The following is a 19,371-nucleotide window of genomic DNA, read 5'->3' on the forward strand; positions in this document are numbered from 1 at the left end:
ATGCTTTGGGGACTGTGAATTCCGTACACAAAACAAACTGTGTTTCAAACGTCAAGTCCTGGATGCTGACCACGTCAAGTGGCTGTTTGTGGCCAGCACCCTGGTCAATCCTCTCCAGACTCCAGCAGCAGCCCAGAGTCCAGTCCTCCCTGGTAGATGCATCTGTACCCACTGGCAAGTACTACTCCCTAAGCCCTCCTGTAAGTTTGCAGCACATTTCTACAGATAATGGGGTATGGAATATTAGCAGTATCAGATACACTTAAGTATTTTTGGATTAAGGCTATAAATCAGAAGACCCCTGTAAAAAGAAGAATGCCAAAACCAAGAACAAACGTGAATTAATGCTCTACATGCAACGAGTGCTTTGAGATCTTGAAATGGCACATTTTATTTCAACAGAAAAAGAGATGGATTTCAAAACCTTACACAAAAGGACCTGGACTAGATTAATAGGGTAGAGGCTCTACCAAAGGGCCATCCATCTCCCCTCTGAAGTCAGCTCCTCTGCCTGCTCTGAGAGCTTCCAGGGGAGAGAGACCGTGCAGAGAAGAGAACGTGTGGGTCTCTCTCCATCAGCAGAGTTATGAATAGAACTACTTCAATACACGGAAAATAAAACTGGCTTTCATTATAAACCAACCAAATGGTTTATTTTCAATATCGAGTAACACAGAAATTAGATCTGAAAAAATCCCATTAAGTCATGGTCCTGTTCCCCTGCCAAGTCAGGATTGTTATCTAGAGTATATTTCTACTTACACGGATCTACTAGAGCCTTTGCTAATTTCTCCCTTCCCTGGGAGCTTACTTCCCCTTCCCGTAGATGACTGCACTCACAGGCTTGGCTGCTCTTTGTCAGCGTAGCAGAACAAGAGAGGGCTCAGGCTCCGGGCCAGCTCATGCTCTTCAAACTGGCCTGCAGCATCCATTCTTGCATTGTCCTGTCTGAAGATCAGCGGGAGCCCTTTAGGAAGGAGGGGGTAAGTTTATATCAGTCCCAGCCGGTGTACCCAGGACACATACAAATAATAAAAGGAAAAAAATCACCAAGGGGAAAAATGGTGAAAACTGAATTTATTTGGTGGGCTTGCTCAGTCGTTGTCCAAAAGGCCAGTCTTGACCATGATTAAGCACTTCTTATGGAAACAGGAAAGTAAGTTTAGCAGCTTATACTGCTGAGGTAATCTGTTTGCATTGGCTCCATTTAGTTAGCAGAGCAGATAAATCTGAATTCCCACGACCAACTCCAAAGGCCTACTTGAGCATCCTCTGTACATACCTGTTTTGTTAATCAACCAATACGGAGCCGAAATGAAGATCTTTAAAGATCCTTCTGCTCGACACACGATCCGGATAGTGAGGTTCAGCTGCCGCCGGTTGATGTCATAGAGCCTCATTCTTACCATATAGTTTTGGGTTCCAGATGGAATAAGCAATTCTTTACAGAGTGGAAAATTTTCCAATGACACCCCTAAAGAAGATACAAGCTATTGTCTTTCAGAGTTCTCACTTTAGTTTCTCTAAACAGTCCACAGCCAAACTGAATTGGATTGCTCTGGAAAAATCAATAACCACGTATTCAACAGGCAAAAATCTCATTAGAATGGCCATCTTCCTTTAGCTGGGATGAGAATAAATACGGTCTAGAAGTCACACTAGGGAGTCTGAACTGCATAATAATTCGAAGAATGAAAGTACCCAAAGGTTATCAATAACAGCTCTGGTATTAAGAGTTTACTATACCTCAGGCCTTCAGCTGGGTGCCTGAAACCCAGTAAAGGCAAGTAGAGAGTAAGAGTTAAGGTTTTCTGCAGCCTCCCTGCCTGGCTTCAAATTCCCAGTCTGTCCTCACAGCTGCATGATGTGTGGCAAGCCATTTAACCTCACTGTGTCCATCTGCCAAATGGGGATAATAACAGTATCTACTGCTCGGGCTTCTTATTAAAAGTGACGATCCACAGGGAGCATGAGTGTGAAGATGAGGAGTGCTTGGTGTGCATGCAGTGATGAGGGGGGTGGGGGCAGGACATTCCCATTCCATACAGGGACTCAACAAATATTTGTTGAAGAAATAATAAATGTCAGGACAAAGACCTATTTTCTTTAAAACAGACAACCAGAATTGCACTGTTTTTCTTTTCTAAATTAAGCTCAAGGATTTACATATTCAAAAATGTAAGCTTATCACTGGGGGACACATTGCTGAAGTTCAGTGAGTTTCAGGATCCTCATCAGTAAAATGGGGAAAACAGCTGTCCCTCTGCCTGAAACATCCATTGTTGTGAAGATCAAATGAGATGATGTTATGGAATCACAAAACTGTGAAAAGGTAAATATCTAAGTCCTTATTATTTCAACATGTCTACAACAGCCTTAAAGAAAACTTACTTCCTGTCCCAAATCCAGAAGTACCTTGTTGCTACATGTGCTACAAATATGATAATGACCCCCCTCCCTTGACTTCATTCATCCCTACAAATGAAATTACTTGATACATTAACTATTCCAAACCTCAATGTCTTTGTCAGTAAAATGGGACAAATAACTATTGCTGTAAGGATTATATAAGATCAAGTATATGAAGGTATTTGACATACTGCCTGAAGTACACAGTACATGCTTACCTAACGTTTTTCCCTTTCGTGAAAAGAGAAGAGACATATGATTTTGCTCATTCTGCAGCTGGTAAAAAGCACCGTTTGAAAAGATGAAATGACTTCCTTTACTCACACATCCAGTGAGCAACATTAAGAAAAAAGGCTGTGTTGGGGCTTCCCTGGTGGCACAGTGGTTAAGAATTCGCCTGCCAATGCAGGGGACAAGGGTTTGAGCCCTGGACCAAGAGGATCCCACATGCCATGGAGCAACTGGGCCTGTGCACCACAACTGCTGAGCCTGCGCTCTGGAGCCCACAAGCCACAACTACTGAGCTCTCATGCCACAGCTACTGAAGGCTGCGTACCTAGATCCTGTGCTCTGCCGCAGGAGAGGCCACCGCAATGAGAAGCCCACGCACCGCAACGAGGAGTGGCCCCCGATCGCCATAACTAGAGAAAGCCCGTGTGCACAGCAGCGAAGACCCAACGCAGCCAAAAATATAAATAAATAAATTTATTTAAAAAAAAAAAAAAAGGCTGTGTTGAGTGCTTGCTCTGTAAATCTTTTAGTTTTGTTCGGGTTTTTTGTTTTGATGATTTTCTACATTAGAAGTTTTGCTTTTCTTTTTTTAACTGCATAAATCCTTTGAGCTGGCTTATTGAGGTATTATATGTGCTACAATTTCTCTAAAACTTTCCCAAATAGTCATAAAATATCCACTGACACGTTCACAGAATTATTACAGATAATTATTTGACTAAATCCTTACCCAGTTCAATGTTCTGGGAGGTATCAGCTGTGTGGAGAGCCACCTCCTTGCCAGGTTTCAGTGTCCCATTAATGGGCATTCCTTTAACATAAAAATCAAGTTCACAAGGTAGCAAGTTGCAGATTACCACTGTCGGCAGGAGATATATGGTATGCCCAGGCTGTCTGAAAATCTGTTTTGCACTGTCAGAAAATATGTTGGAGGGCATGTAATCTGGATAATTCTCTTTCTTTATGGCCACACAAAACCTAGGACGACAAAATGGTGTAAAAGTCATCAGCTTGAATGAAGAGCTTGAATTTTTTTCTCCTTAGCTAAGTATGAGACAGGATTACATTAAAATGGCACAATAATTTAGAAAGATATTTGCAGTTTTCAATCCAAACACATTCACTAAGGCATAATCAAATGACAATAAAACGTACAGATTTTAAATGTTCTGTCTGATGAATTTTGACAATTATAGACACCTCTACAACCATAACCCAAAAACAATTACAGAATATTTCTCTCACTCCAGAAAGTTCCCTCATATCCCTTTCCAATCAATATCCTCTCCCATCATTCAAGCAACCACTTTCTGATTTATCATTATAAATTAGTTGTGGCTGTTCTTGAACTGCATATAAATGGAATGATACAATATGTACAACTCTTTGTGTCTGGGTTTTTTTTTTGCATAACATTAAGTTTCAACAACATTCAGCCATGCTGTTGTATGCATCAGTATTTCATATGGCAATGTGTGAATATACCATTTTTTAAAAATTCATTATCCTGTTGATAACCAATTGGGTGGTATCTGCAGATCAATTTAGCGAGAATGGAAATCCTAACAATACGTGAGTCTTCCAATCTGTGAACGTGGTTATATCTTTCCACTTAGTTATTAGGTTTTCTTTAATATCACTCAGCAACGTTTTGTAATTTTTAGGGTAAAAGACTGGTACATCATTCCTTAGACTGATTCCTGAATAATTAAATTTTTTTTGGTGGTATTGTAAACGGTGTTTTTAAATCACATTTTTCAATTGTTCATGGCTAGAATATAGCATATAATTATTGATTTCTATAGGTTGATCTTGAACCCTAAAATCTTGATAAATTTATTAGGTCTCATGCTTTTTTTAAAAAAAATTTATCAATTTTCAAATGTTAAGCTAATCTTAACTGGGATAAACCACACTTGCTGGAAGCTATTTGGTAGTATTTTGTCAAGAATTTTTGCATCTCTTCATGGGGGAATACTGGTTTGTAGCTTTCTTTTTTTGATAATAATTGTATCAGTTTTGGTATCAGGGATATGCTGGCCTCATAAAATGAGTCAGAACTATTCCCTCCTCCCCTACTTTCTGAAAGCGTCTGCAAAAAGCTGGTATGATTTTCTTGTTAAACATCTGGTAGAATTCACTAATGAAGTTATATGGTCCTAGAATGTTCTTTGAGTAAAGGTATTTTATTATAAATTAAATTTCTTTAATAGATATTGGGCCATTTGGATTTTTTGTTTCTTCTTTGTATTACTTTTGGTAATCTGTGTTTTTCAAGAAATTTGTCATTCCAGTGTGGAATTTATTTGTATAAAATTGTTCATACCTCTCCTTTTAATCCTTTTAATATCTGCAGGATCTATAATAATTCTCCATTTTTCATTCCTTATACGCTAATTTGTGTCTTCTCGCTTTTCATCATGATTGGTCTTATTAGAGGTTTATCAAATTTATGAATCCTTTCAAAAAGCCAGTTTTGACATTGTCGATTTTTCCTACTGTTTGTTTTCTACTTCATTGATTTCCATACTTATTTTCTTTTTCTCTTCCTGTTTCTATGTGTTTAATTTATTCTTCTACCTTAAGGTAGAAGTTTACATCAGTGATTTTGCATCTTCCTTATTTTCTAATGCGAGCATTAAAAGCTATACATTTCCCTTTAGAACTGCTTTTGCTGCAACTCCTACATTTTAATATGTCCAGTTTTTATTATTATTCACTTTGAAATATTTCCTTTGTGATGTCTTTTTGACCATGGGTTGTTTAGAAATGTATTGTTTAATTTTCAAGTATTTGGGGGTTTTGTAAGCATCTTATTGTTTTGGTTTCCAGTTTAATACTATTATAATGATGAAATACACTGTGTAGGGTTTCAATTCTTTAATATTTATTGATCTTATGGCCCAGTAGATGGTCTCTCCTGATGAATGTTCCACACATACTTGAAATGAATGTGCAATCTGGAATTGTTGGTTACAGTGCTTTATAAATGCCCACCGTGACAAGCTGGTTGACAGCATTGTTCAAATCCGCTTATGTGTTTATTGTTTTTGTTGGTTTGTTTTATAAATTACTGACAGGGAAGTGTTAAAGTCACCGATTTTGTCTGTGTACTTATCTGTTTCTCCCTTTAGTCTCTCAACAACTGGCAAATCTCAATAAAGGGTACAGTGGAATTATTTACAGTCTTCTACTCCTCTGTAAGGTTAACTAAGTGGATGCCTGTTTTTGCTATAAAGGAAACTAAAGCTGATCATCTCTAATCTAAATAAGTTTAAAGTCTAAGTTTAGAAGGATCTAACAATAGCAATCCAGTATTTTTTCTAACATATGAATTTAGTAACATATTACTTGCACTCTTCAGAAGAGGAGACAGGAGTCTAAATGACAATATAATTTTGTCAGAGTCCCCATGAAAAGTCAGCACTAGGTGCATGAACCTTCACCCAAATTCCTTTGAGTCATTTGAAAAACTCCCAACCCCAGGATTTTGCTTCCCAATTTAGGAATGGGAACTGGTCATTGTTTTTTCTTCCCTCCCTACATGTCTTCTCTTTATGCTGATGCAAACACACCAGTTTCTAATCGTACATGTGTGAGTAATGGGTTTGTGATTGTTTCTTCCATAAATATTAGATAAGTAACTGCCACGCTCCCGCCCACGGTTAACCCATGAATTCGTACGAACCTAACACTTAGGGAATAAAAGAACTTAAGGAGTAAGAACTTTAGGGCTTTAAATAAGCACAACTGAATCACTAAGGGTCCTTAGAGAAAGAATGAAGAAAAAATGGTAAAATATACATGTCACTGCTGTGCCACACATACCTGAAGAAACGGCTTTTTTCTGCATCCATAGAGTGGCACTCTCGTTTGCTGCTACTAACCTCTGTAGTCTTCACTACATTGGTCCAGTGAATAGGAGCCTTACAGAAAAACACACCCAGTCCTTTGGGCCGGGCCTGCAGCCGCCAAGAAGTGAGGTGTAAAGGCACGGCAAATGAATCACCTGGCATGATGGCGGGAAGGACCACGGGCTCTGCCACAGAAACACGGGTTAGCAGTTTCAGGAGTGGTTGCCCACCCCAAAGTCCATCTAGGGTAAAAGAAGGACAATGTCAAAACTTACTGTCTGGAGCTGATGGGCTGTCCAGTCTTAGTTCCATTGGCGTCTCAAGTCTGTTCTTCACAATGAGGGCTGATCGGACAGTGATCACTTTCCGAGCACTGCCTTCCATGGTCACTGCAAAGACGACCCGGACAGGTGGGAGTGAAGAGAACTGTGAAAAAGAGAAAAGTAATAAAGAGTTTAGCTGTGCTTTTGAAAACCATACAGAATACAATACTACCGACCAGAATGCCTACATCTAAAGCATCTTATTATTACTATAGCTCTTCAGTGAAATGAGTCATTAAGCCCTAAAACCACTCCACTTTAATAGGAGTGAATACCCTCTTAATACTCACTACAGTAACAGCCAATTCTAAAGAGTTGTTTGTACTAGTACACCTTTCACAGGAAAAATAACTTTTTTTTCTAAATGTCATAAAATTTACTCGATATGCCCATACACTATTTGTTGACATGCCTATAAAAAAACCAACATTTGTATATCAAAGAACTTTAAAAACAAACTTCTTCTTCACAATAATTTTCTAAGTTCTGTTCAGTAATCACTCTTTTTCTGAACACCAAGAAACTCAAGATAATGGAGGGAAATCATTTATTTATGGTCTTGGTTGGATGCAGCCACTACTTTCTTTTTGCATATGTTCATTCACATACTCAAAACACATTCTGTACTGCTACCATGTGCCAGGAATTTAGCAATTTTTTTAAGTATAAAATTCCACATTAGGCATACCAAAGAGAAGGTTTCTAAAGCTATTATTCTGTGTATCCAGAACATACTGATAGTGCTTGTTGATGGGAGAAACAAATGACACGACATCCAGGCTTCCCATACTGCCAGTTGTTTTCATTAAAGCAAACAGTATGTGAAAACCAACCTAATAAACAATCAAATGACAAGCTCCATGTTTTGAACCAAACTTTCTAGAAAGCCCTAATGAAAAGGCAAAATACAGTCTTCTAGGGTGTTATTAGAGGGACACAATCATCACCAAAGCTTCCAGTGACCCAGCCCAGTAAAGCCCCAGGAGAGCCAAGGCCCAATAACAGTTGTTTTAAATCTTGATCTTGTTGCCTCTATGCTTATCTGAAATTTCACATTTTAAAACTTACTAGCCTCAGGGAAAAGAAATTATAAGCAAAAACCTCAAAAAAGCATTTTAATGTCATCCTGTGGTGATGTTTCAAAAATCAGATGAGGGAAGAAAAAAATCTATTTTTCATTCTTAGTTATTTTCATGACCTTTGGGCCAAAACCTATAAAATATGTATAGCCATACAAAGGTTAATTTATATTTAACTTGGAGAGAAAAGGAGACCTTGGACTAAAACATTTGCCTTTTGTTCTCCTTCCCTGTAATATTCAGTCTCACATACTAAGTTAGGTGAAAACATTTTCTTGCAAGTTCTTGTAAAAGGAAGGAAATATTAATAGAAAAGGAAAAAGGTCCAGTGGTCATCAAGAACTATGTGTGTAAACACAGTGACACAGGAGAATCATACTCACATAAACCTGGGGATGGATAATATTTGTCCTACTGCTTGGGCTACCAATCTAAGAAAGATTCCAAAAGTCAGAGATTCAGTACAGACCTAAGATAACAGGCATCGTTAAATTCAATGACAATATAAGTTGCTTGAAAAGGTGGTTTTATAAATACTCTTAGGTAAAGTATGTTCTACTATGAAAAGAAAACATCTTGGAAAAAATGGGAACAGCAATATTCATTTTACAACCATTCAGGATATACAAAATTTCTCCAGAATGCATCAATAAATAGAAAGGTATCTCCGGGGGGAATTAGTCCTTTTATTACTGACATGAACTTAGGCAGAAAAGTAACTTTGAAAGGAAGTTTCTTTTTCTAAGAAACTTGGGGCACAAGAGAAGAACAATGAAAAGAACAGTGTCCTCCAAGAATATATTTCATGAAGCAGCAAGCATGAGGAAGGCTACAATATCTCTGCAAATCTGTGCTTTCCTATTTATCACTGGCTACTCAAAACTGAGCACAGTTACCCCATGAGTATCTGGCAAGAGCACCCGTGGTGGTCATATCAGCTAGGATGTCAGCCTCTGCCTGCACATTCTAGTCAGGGATGCCACATTCCCCAAGGCTGGCCCTCCAACCCCTAGAACTATAGGCTGGGGTAAAATCAGGGCAAGGGTGTGTGAGAGGATGCATGATCAGAAAATAAACAACAGTGGACATCTATCTTTATGCCGGAGAGGAGAATATGGAGACACGGAGCTAGAAAGATCAAGGAGCAGCATTATAAAAGCGTAAAGAAGACAGTGTATAAAGGAAGCATAACAACATGTGAAATAAAGCCAATATATGTTTGGCAAACTCGCAAATTGCCGGTTGGCCCGGGTGAGTATAAAATGGATCTACACAGGTTGGATAATATGTGTTCGTGCCAATCTTAGATCTTGTTTCTCTACTAAAGCTAACCATTGGCTGGCTTATCTACATAGTGATTACCAATGCCTATGACTGACCCAAATAATCTTGGGTATTCCTCCTGGGCTAGGAAAAATGAAGAACAAGAAAATGTCACAAGAGCAAGGCTACTACAGGCCTGTCTGACGGCCTGGCTTTAAGGGGGTGTGGCTAGGCCACAATCCTGCCACTGAACACGCTTTCCACAGCCGCGCACCGTAGAGGAAGAGGAATTCTTATCTGGCGCAGCGTATCGGAAAAAGGTCCCGACTTTGTCCACTGACACTGGGCTCACTTGCTCCCAGCCATTCACTCTCACTTGCAGTTGATGGATCCGGAGGTCATGGGTGTGTCTGTCAGGCAGAACACAGAAAAAGACATTAAGCACAATCCTATCCAGGGAAGAGAAGTAGAAGCAGAGCCTGAAATCGGATTTACTATATAATGACATAAAAACCCAGTTGTCTAAATAAACCTTTCGGTGATTACCTAATGCAAGGGAAATCAAGAGGATATTTTAACTGAGTCTCACACTTAAAACAAAGCTGCAAGATCTATAAAGCCTGAGCAAGAGTGGCATCTGCCCTCCCTTTATACAAACCACGTGAATCCTGTGAACTAGCTCAGGTCTGTCCCCCACCGACCCCTACCTCAAACTTTATGAAATGACATCAGCTACAAGTGGTTCAGTGGGGTAGCAGAAATGCTGTGCTAGCAATTTAATCACACAACCATACTCTTGGAAATGCCTAAAATGACATTTTCTCCTTGGTTCTTTTGTGGAATCTCCTGCTTCTCTCAGAACCACACTCAGTCGTTGGGCTTTGGTCCTACAAGACTACAGACACGGTAACGAGAGACGGAGCCTGCAGAGTTTCCAGACTGAAGTGCACAGCTGAAACTGCAGTAGAAGGCAGTGGGCAGGACAGGAGGAACAGGAGGAAACTGCACATTTAATTCTATTTTTAGATTTTGCCTAATTCAAGCCAGAAGCCTGAAATAGGGAAGTGGATTTGAGGCTGACAGGAAGGAAAGTGGGGAGGAAGGCAGGGTGTGGGGGACAGAATGCCAAAGGGGAAAACACCAGAGAAGGCATTCATTTCGATGAATTCAAGCAGGCAGGTGGGACTTGAAATGGGTTACAAAACATAGAAACTAAAACAGAAATGACAAAAAGGCCAAACCCCTTCTGATACAACAGAGGCAGTGCTTATTAAGAACTACAGTGAACAGTTCTATAATTTAGCTTCTCCAGGAACCTTGTAGAACAGAAAAATGCTCTCACCACTCATCCCTGGAAATTCTAATGTGGCTTCCAGGTACATGTGCCCAGCACAGTCATTTTTTTTTTTAACTATTTTTTTTGCTGAAAATCACTGGAGGCCCTCAAGTTCAGAACTCGTGCCGCTAGGGAGTAATGTGCGCCGGTGCAGAGCTATACAGAAGGAAGAAGTGTTTGAGGAGCAGGTTTGCACACAAAGAATTAAAGCACCATGAACGCATGTGACCACAGAAGGCTGAAGCCAATCTCTGAAATGTGAGATAATGAGGCTCAAACACTAAAATCTTAACCTATTCGTTATCCACTGGACAGCCCTTCCACTTAAAAATGCGTGCATATAAAAGAACATTCTACTACATATTTTATGATCTCTCAGTAACTAGACACAACGTTCTTTCACATTTATTCTCGTCCTCTGGCTGGCGATTTTGAGTGCATCAGTGAGCAGTCTCCCTAGGTGAGTTATTCTCTCCTCCTTAGAATCAAGAGTATCTTATCATTATTGGCTCTGCTTCCTGAAACCATCTGCCTGCTAAAAGTGTTGTGGCATATGTGTATCTTAAAATTGAAATCAACATGCTCTGATAACCTTTTAATAATACCATGTCACCACTCCATCATGCAATGAACTGGAGGGTTATGATCTGTCTAGGCTTCAACCGAATTAGTTACATGCAACACACCAGTTATCACCTCAACATGTCAAATAAAGGGATGATTAATGGAAAGAAGTGTATTTCCAAGATGGTCATTATATTTTTTAAAAGGAAACACTGATTTCCTAAATAGCTTTTAAAAATAAAACATTAAAGTCATTAACAAAGGAAAGTGAAAAGGCAAAACACTAGAGACAATTATTTTTTTCTTTTTTTTGAGGCAAAGAGTAAACCATGCTTTACCTGTGCCTTAGCTTTCCTCTTGCTTCAAATTCAAAGGGAATCTCTTCACCCGTGAGGACTTCCCGCCACTCGCTAACATTGTGAGCATCGTCAAGAAATGTTCCATTCCCTTCTGGAACCACCCCTGGACTCCCGCTGTGAGACAGTGCAGCCCTGGAACGAAATCAGACAATACCAGCTAGTCCCCCTTTCTCTCCACCTCCCTCTCACACAGCTCAGGGCTGGAAGCAGAAACCCTCCCAGAACACAACTCACAGACATAACGCCGCATAACCTGGCTGTAAAAGAGGACCTAAAAGGTCAGTAACTCAAGTTATCTTCATGATCGATCAAAACTTCATGACCGAAACTTTAGAAACAGCTAAAAGCTATCACTGCATAGTCACCTGCCACCAGCAGCAGAGTCTGGTACACCGAAGGTGATGTAAACTAGTCATGACTTTTAACTGTAGTATTTAAGTGACTATCTAGAATTTAACAGACCTGAATTGTTTTTAAAAAACAAAGATGTCTCCTCTAGAGCATTCTCATACTTGGTGGAGGTGGGAGAAATATGGTCTCAAATCAGCTGATTCTGTTACTCATTTCATACACTTTATTACCTAAACTGGAAAGATCAGCCTGCATTTGGCAAGTTGAGCCAAGGTCTAAGCAGGCAGAAAGTTGTAAGAGAACGTTCTCACTTGGCTTAGGTAGACTCTCATTTGTTCTCCTAACTCCATCCAGTTCCATCTGGACTCCAGTGCGTTTTAGGTTTGGAAGATAATTCGGGGTGGGGGGGGAGGGGATATGAGAGGTGTTTTCAAGCCCTTGTGGAAGAAAAATGGGCAAAACATTTGGCTTAATAACCATATACAGCTTGTTTTAAAAGGGGGAGTAGAATGGGGGCCGAGGAGAAAGGGTGGAATGACTTTTGTTTCACATCCTTAATTTGCTCAACTTTTACTTTAAAAACAAATGGATACCAGGATCAAGATCACAATTTGGATACTTCAGACTCAAGACCTGCTTCTCTGACTACAGACTCTACATAGAACCAGAACCTCCAACGTAGACCTCAGCAAGACAGCAAGCTATTGATTCAAATACCATCAATCCCAAGAGCCTCAGGGAGGCCCCACCTTACTCTGCTGGGCTGGTACACAGGAGCCTTTGGTGGCAGAGATGGCTCTAGGTGACAGATTCAGTGTTCCTTACCTGGTGGGCGTGGTAGTCAGGGTGGCAAACCACAAAGTGCAGCCCGTGTGATTCCTCAGAGCAAAAGGGACGAATGGCTGCCGGCGTTTTGGGGCCTTCATCTCTGCTGTGAGCAAACAGAAGGCCGTCAGCATGTGCCCTGGCCCGTGCAGCAGACACCCTCCCCATACCTGGAGACAGTGCCCAAAATTGTCTCTGCGCAAAGGAGCTGAAGGTGGAGAGGAAAAAAAGGAACCGCCACAGGTGTGCTGACAGGCCAAGTGGGATGTCTCCATGTATTCTGCCGCCTGCTACGAGATGACTCGGTCCCCCCGACAACTGACTGTGATGTGTCATGACTCTCACCCCACAATTCTCCCACAACTCTTATGGGCCTTATCTCAGAAAAGGGCATCAGACCTAATACGGCTGGCATCAGGAAAGAAAGAGAAATGGATCCCCACTACTCCCAAGAAATACAGTCTAAATGGACAACCTAAATCGCGGCAAGATAGATCATGTGTACTTGTATCACTTTGTCCAAAACACTGGTACTTTAAGGAAGCCTCCTTTTATATAAGAGTTACACTTGAGTCATATTATGCATATTTTAACAAAATGAAAACATTCTTTCCTATTCTCTTATATGAATAGTTGTGGGTTTTCCTCCCTGGAAGATCAAAAATATACTACCCCAAAGCTATTTAAATAAAATTTTGAGCTCTTTTTTTTTTACACAGGTAACACCACCATCTGCTATCAGGCGGGGACTACGGAGACTACAAGAGGAGCGCAAAATATGATTTCCTTCACAAAACAGCTTCTCACCAGGGAAACTGGAAAGAAACACTGATCAATACAAGACTGTAAGTAATCAAATTCTAGGGAGACTGTGACCTGACTCTAAACACTGCAAGCAGTCAGAGGGGAGGCTGAGGAAGGCGCTCCGGTGCCCGGGCTGCCCGGGGGGCTGCCCGGGGACCCGCCCGCCGCAGAGGCCCCCGGCTCCTTCCAGGGTCTGCATTTCCTCTACTGGCCACACAAAGAAAGAGGGAGTGGCAGCAGGAACCACAAAGGAAGCAGCAACCCAGTGCCGGGAGCCTCCTGGCTGATGTGCTCAACAACACCACATGCCCCACCAACAGAAAAGGGCGAGGCCCAGTCTTACTGTGTGTCTGGCTTTAAAGCACAAAGACAGCCCGAGAAACACGGGGACCCAAATGGTCTGCAGCTGTGGAGAAAATGACATCTAGAGGTGACTGCAATCTCCAACTGAGAACACTATAGCAAAATTCAATTCTTCTTCCAGGACCGCATGTTTCCTGCCAGTGAAATGAAGAAGGCAAATTGCACCAGGGCCTGCCTCTCCCACTTCTCGAGAACAGCACAGGGCAATATCATAAGTCAGCGTCATGTCTTTTTAAAAAGTAATGACATTTTTGTTTTCCCTTTGTAGCTTCTCAAGTTTTCAGAAGTTAGTGCTCTGAACACTGCACAACAAGCCACTTCAGGTTAAGGCGAGTTCTGTCTTGGTAAGAACAACAGCTCAGGGGTGTCTAAGTAAATGAGTGGTCTCCAGCGTGTTCTCACAATTCTGTGGTTAGCTTTCAGAGACACCCCAGATACATATAAAGATAATTTCTGCCTAGAATATGCCCATTTCTCACCCCAATGGCCTCACTTAGTTTCCAAGGTTTGCTTTAAAAAAAAAAAAATAGTGTTCATCAAGTTGAACATTAAGGAGTAGCTGTGAGGCTGCGGACAAGAGCAGAGGGGGAGTAAAAAATTTAAGAGCTGTCAGCAGGGTAAACAGTGCTCACTGTGGCACCTTGAAAGGCACTTCCCTCTCCCTAAGCGAGAGCTGCTCTGCTTTATTACAGGAGATAAAGGGCCCAGGAGGAAAAGAAGCCAGATGTGCTTTCATATCCCACTGTGAGCCAGACTCAAAGTTTCCATTTGCAAATTAGATTTAAAAAGAACAGGTGGCACACGGCTTTGATCACATCGTAACACAGAATAAAGTGCTAGGAATCCATAGAAAGATATTCACGAGTGTATTGCTTTGGAATTAAGCAGCCTGGGTAGGCACACAGCTAAGGTCCCCAAGCTTCTTGTGTGGATTACGCATACCAGCAGAGACCTCAGCAACCTGCCTCTCTGAGGATAAAAATACACGGAGTGCTCACAAATCCAAACTCAACACCAGAGGCCAGATCTGACATCTTCCACACTAGGGTCCCAATCAACTGTGTACTTGCCTTGGGCACAGCACCAGAGAACAAAATCCCCAAGTCTGGACTTCCCTGGTGGCGCAGTGGTTAAGAATCCACCTGCCAACGCAGGGGACGTGGGTTCGAGCCCTGGTCCGGGAAGATCCCACATGCCACGGAGCAACTAAGCCCGTGTGCCACGACTGCTGAGCCTGCGAGCCACAACTACTGAGCCCACGTGCCACAACTACTGAAGCCCCTGCGCCTAAAGCCCGTGCTCTGCAACAAGAGAAGCCACCACAGTGAGAAGCCCGCGCACTGCAACGAAGAGTAGCCCCTGCTCGCCGCAACTAGAGAAAAGCCCACACACAACAAGGAAGACCCAATACAGTCAAAAATAAATTAATAATTTTAGAAAAAACTTAAAAAAAAAAGAACTCCCCAAGTCCACCAAAGAGAACAGTATTCCCTGGTGGCCTCAGAAAACCTCCTCTAGCAACCAGACCTAATTGGTTCATAGGCTGAAAGAACCCCAAGCTCCTCATGTCCAAGTTCAGCTTAAATGGCTCCACCTGAGGAAATGTCTGCCCCTGCGGATTTGCTCCCCAGGGCAATGTGGCCATTATAAACAGTGCGGGTTCTTACGCTATGTAAGCAGCTCAGCCTATCAGAAAGGACCTGGCTTGTAAATCATGAGAAATAGATTAAAGTCCCAGGTCTGCTACTAGCCAGTCATGTGAATGGAGGCAAGTTACTTAGTTTCTCTGAGCTCCTGTCCCCGTGCTAAAAAGGAATGATGCTTCACTTAGCCTGAAAGATGAAATAACAGATACAGAAAAGCTGAGAAATATAAATCCATGGATCCTGGGTCTCGTGAGCCCTCCCCACGAACACCCATCCTGGTAAAACTTTCAGAAAAAAACCATAATACTACCCCCACACATTAAAATCCTTGTTCTGAACTCCTAGTAGAGGAAGCTCAAAAGGCCCTTTTTACAAAATAGACCATGACCCAGGACCTGGTGGTGTTAGCCAAGCATAAGCATAAATCATTCAAATTAAACTGCACTCCTTCAAACAAATGAAGAACTGAACATCTTGGGATTCTAATTCCTTGATGTTTATGATGTTTTCCCCTCGTATTTACTTACCAGTCAAGGAACCTTAAAGGATCAGAGATACAAACAAAGAACATTCTCTTTTCTACCTCCTAAGAACCTCAATTCATTTCTAAAGAAAAGATTTGTGTCTAAGCAATTATCTACCAGAAATTTTTTTTCTTAGCTCTATTCCTGATCTTTATAGCTCCTATTCCACGAGCCCCTTGCATTACCATAAGAATAACATTCACTGAGTATTCTATAAATAAAGACTGGTAGCACTGCTTGATGGAGGATGGTTTTCTTCCATTCATTTGCTTTTCAGTGTGAGACATCACCTCTAACTGACACTGGATGCTTCTGCATCATTCACTGTGAAGTTGATTCCATTTCCACTAAGGGTTAAAGCAGATGGAAGAGACAGAGTAAGAATCAGCACATCACTTCCTTCTGATATAAGATGCCACTTTGTCCATTAGTTGGAAATGATCTCTCCTGTTACTAAAGCAAAGTATTCACAACTGGGTGTACCCCCATTCAGGTCCCATATTCACGGAAAATCGATGTACAAGGCAGTTCTTAAAACAGGAAAATAAAGCAAGCCCTCGCTTGGCTATACTGTACCTCTAGCATAGATCTGGTGCTCTAGGTTAGTCAGACTGGCTGTACTCCTAGTTCTAAGGTAGACAAGGGGGAGGCCTGGTAGACAGGAGAGACAACGTTAGAGCATAAGAATCAATATAGTGAAAAAGAAGACATCTCCAGAACATAAGCACAAATAGAGTACAGTACAAAAATAGCAAGCATCATGCACTTACAGGCTCATTCCTTTAGTGACTACTGAGAGCTACGGAGGTACTTGACAAGGTGAGCAAGACAGTTTTTATGCTGGCTTTTAATGTGGAGGCTGTGCTAACAGAGCATGCTCCTTTTTTTTCTCAATCGGGGAAAGAAAATGTACTCACAGTCACTTGAACAGAATGACAAGCCTTTTGAGGATTTTTAATTTAAAGCATGTATGTTCTCACATGGCATAGAAAAGTTACCAAGAGCAATCAGTACAGATTTTAGTGGGAGTCGCTCCATTCCAATTGGAAAAGGCAGTAGCAGTAGAATGCTAATCCCCCACGGGTCTCAAAAATTCAAGGGAAAGAATCAGTCTGTGTTCCAAGTTTCAACAATCTCTTCTGAGAAGTTATCTCACGGTATTATTTATATTATACATTAAACATGGAAGCTTTTAGAATTTTTTTTTTTTTTTTTGGTATTTCCACAAAATGTCCTTGAATACAAAACTAATGAACTAATAATTAAGGTGCCATACCACCCAGGTGTACTTGCAGAATCTCAGCCCTTCCTGAACAAAGCCAATAATTATGTCAAAAATGAGGCCATTATTTTCTTTCCCCTGCTAAAAGAACAGTAAGAAATCAGCAGCTCCCTTAGGCTGAATTTCATATTAAGAACCTCTAAGTCAAGGGCTCATTTTGAAGCTGGCCTGAATAAAATACACAAATTTGGGGGGAATGTGACTAAATATTCTTAAATAAGAGCTGAAGGTTTGTGATCAGTTCAACAAGATTCAAACCTCCTGACTTTCAAAACGAATGCCCAACAATTATTTTAGTAGGCCTAGTAAGAGAATACAATCCCATCTGCTATTCTACCATCCAAGAATTCTTAATAAGTAAAGAGGTTTGGAAATTTAGGTATGTTCGTGTATGCCTAATAAAAAAGATACATTACACCTTTACAAGCCTAAGTAACCATAAAGATGTGTAAGTAAATAAAAATCCAGATTTAATTTAGCAGGCATTTAACATAGATAAGGTAGCTTATTAACTATAAAAAAAAGAGGAGATGTTAAAATAAAGAGGGAGGGGAGCGGTGGGAGAGGGGCAAAAGAAAACTCCTTCATCAGAATCCTGAAGATCTGGCCTTCCTAGTGTTTGCACTGAGTCTGGATTTAAAATCCCTCTGCATGAATAATGTTTTTAGAAACACATTCTCTAGGACCCATTACATATTACAAAGATTATTCAGAGTCTTCTGGGTAGACTACGTTACATTCTCTTGACACACAAATTGGGAAGGTTAGAGGAGGAGCCAGAATTGAAGCTGATGATATCTGAAAAGCCCTGGCTCCTAAGCAATGGCCTTGAGACTCAGAAGCAACAGCCTGGGAATACAGAGAGCAAGCAGAGCTGACGTGTCCTTGTCCCTCCTCCGAGAAGTACAAGGCAGATAGAAAGTCCATTTATACACCCTGAGGAGAGACGAACCAAATACTTCGTACACTAAGAAAATCCATCTTCCCATGACACGTTTGCAGACCAGATGGAACAGTTAAGTATTCATGAACTATGTGAAGTCCAGCCAAAACTCCCCAAAGAAACCACACTGAAAGAACTGGGGCTGAGTTGAATTTGGATGACAATGGCTTGTGGAACAACTAAGGACCACGCAGTTGGCCATCACAATCTCCCCAGCTCTGAGGAAATCAGAGCTCCATGGCGAAGCATTAAATAAGGAAAGAAAACATCGTTAACAGAGAACACACTGACTCCTCTTTCTTCAAGAGGCTGGGTATTCAATTCTCTTCTACTTTATAATACAGGGCCCCCCTTTAAACACTTGCTTCCACGTGGGAGCCGGCCCTCCCTCTCTTCAAGAATATATCCAACCTCTCTGTTTCTAGATTTACAAAACTGAAAAGATGTTCTTAAAGTTCAATCAATTAAAATGTTCTGATGAGTAAAACACAAACTGACCAGTGGCCACTCCTGATGCATCTCCAGGTGCCCCAGTTCACGTGCCACATGACCAGAACTTAGGAATTGCATACTGCAGGTCGTTCCTCTCCCACAATGGTGAAACTAGAGCTCATATTAAGAGTTCAGCGTTTTGTGCCAGAAAAAATGTCCCTTCCAAAGACTAAAAGAGAACTACAGAAGACAGAATTTCCTGTAGGTTTTTCCATAGAAAATGATGGTTCTATTTGAATTTCTCAATTAAACATGGCTCTGTAGGTCAAAGGTGATTTAGTCAAACATTTGTAGAGAAAAATCTTACTTTGTCCAAAGCATGGAGGATCCACTGAAGAGCCCATCCAGTCTTCCGATGTGGTTGAATCTATTTCCTTGTCCTGTTTACAGTAATCTGCCATCCACGATTCCTTGGTACTTATATATTGGTCTAGAAAAAAGTCCCCGAAGATAATTAAGAACAGAAGTAGAAAGGATTGGGTGTTCAAGTCAGATGACTTCAATTCAGCAAAACAAGCTTTTATCGAATGTCTGACTAAATGCTAGGCACCACACTGGATTCTGAGAAAGCTGGTCCCCTGAAGAACCTCATACTCCACTGGAAGAAATTAACATTAACAAAACAGTCATCATCACAAAACTATATCACAATGTGAAAGGAGCTAAAACAAAGATACAAATAAAATGCTATGGGAGCACAGAACAGGGGAAGATTTATTCTGC

The 19,371-nt window shown here is 41.0% G+C and overlaps 1 protein-coding gene across 15 annotated transcripts in view; it reads right to left on the reverse strand.

Annotated features, from left to right (window-relative positions):
- VPS13D (vacuolar protein sorting 13 homolog D) overlaps positions 1-19,371 on the reverse strand; it is a 245,608-nt gene that overhangs the window by 137,767 nt on the left and 88,470 nt on the right. For 12 of the 15 annotated variants that reach the window (XR_003433445.1, XR_003433444.1, XM_027110129.1 and 9 more), the window contains 11 exons: positions 18,956-19,078; positions 16,508-16,582; positions 12,595-12,700; positions 11,398-11,550; positions 9,434-9,569; positions 8,280-8,327; positions 6,770-6,920; positions 6,469-6,679; positions 3,371-3,618; positions 1,283-1,474; positions 841-967 (listed from right to left, as the gene is read on the reverse strand). Coding sequence is in view for 13 of the 15 variants with exons in the window: in XM_027110129.1 (XP_026965930.1) it covers positions 841-967; positions 1,283-1,474; positions 3,371-3,618; positions 6,469-6,679; positions 6,770-6,920; positions 8,280-8,327; positions 9,434-9,569; positions 11,398-11,550; positions 12,595-12,700; positions 16,508-16,582; positions 18,956-19,078 (1,570 nt within the window). In the remaining 2 variants the exon portion in view is untranslated. The remainder of the gene's footprint in view (positions 1-840; positions 968-1,282; positions 1,475-3,370; positions 3,619-6,468; positions 6,680-6,769; positions 6,921-8,279; positions 8,328-9,433; positions 9,570-11,397; positions 11,551-12,594; positions 12,701-16,507; positions 16,583-18,955; positions 19,079-19,371) is intronic. The other 3 variants (XM_027110131.1, XM_027110132.1, XM_027110135.1) reach the window with 3 other exon arrangements.

The sequence above is a fragment of the Aethalodelphis obliquidens genome, unplaced genomic scaffold (assembly GCF_003676395.1).
Source record: "Aethalodelphis obliquidens isolate GAN/ISIS:26980383/991018 unplaced genomic scaffold, ASM367639v1 scaffold9, whole genome shotgun sequence".
NCBI lineage: Eukaryota > Metazoa > Chordata > Mammalia > Artiodactyla > Delphinidae > Aethalodelphis > Aethalodelphis obliquidens.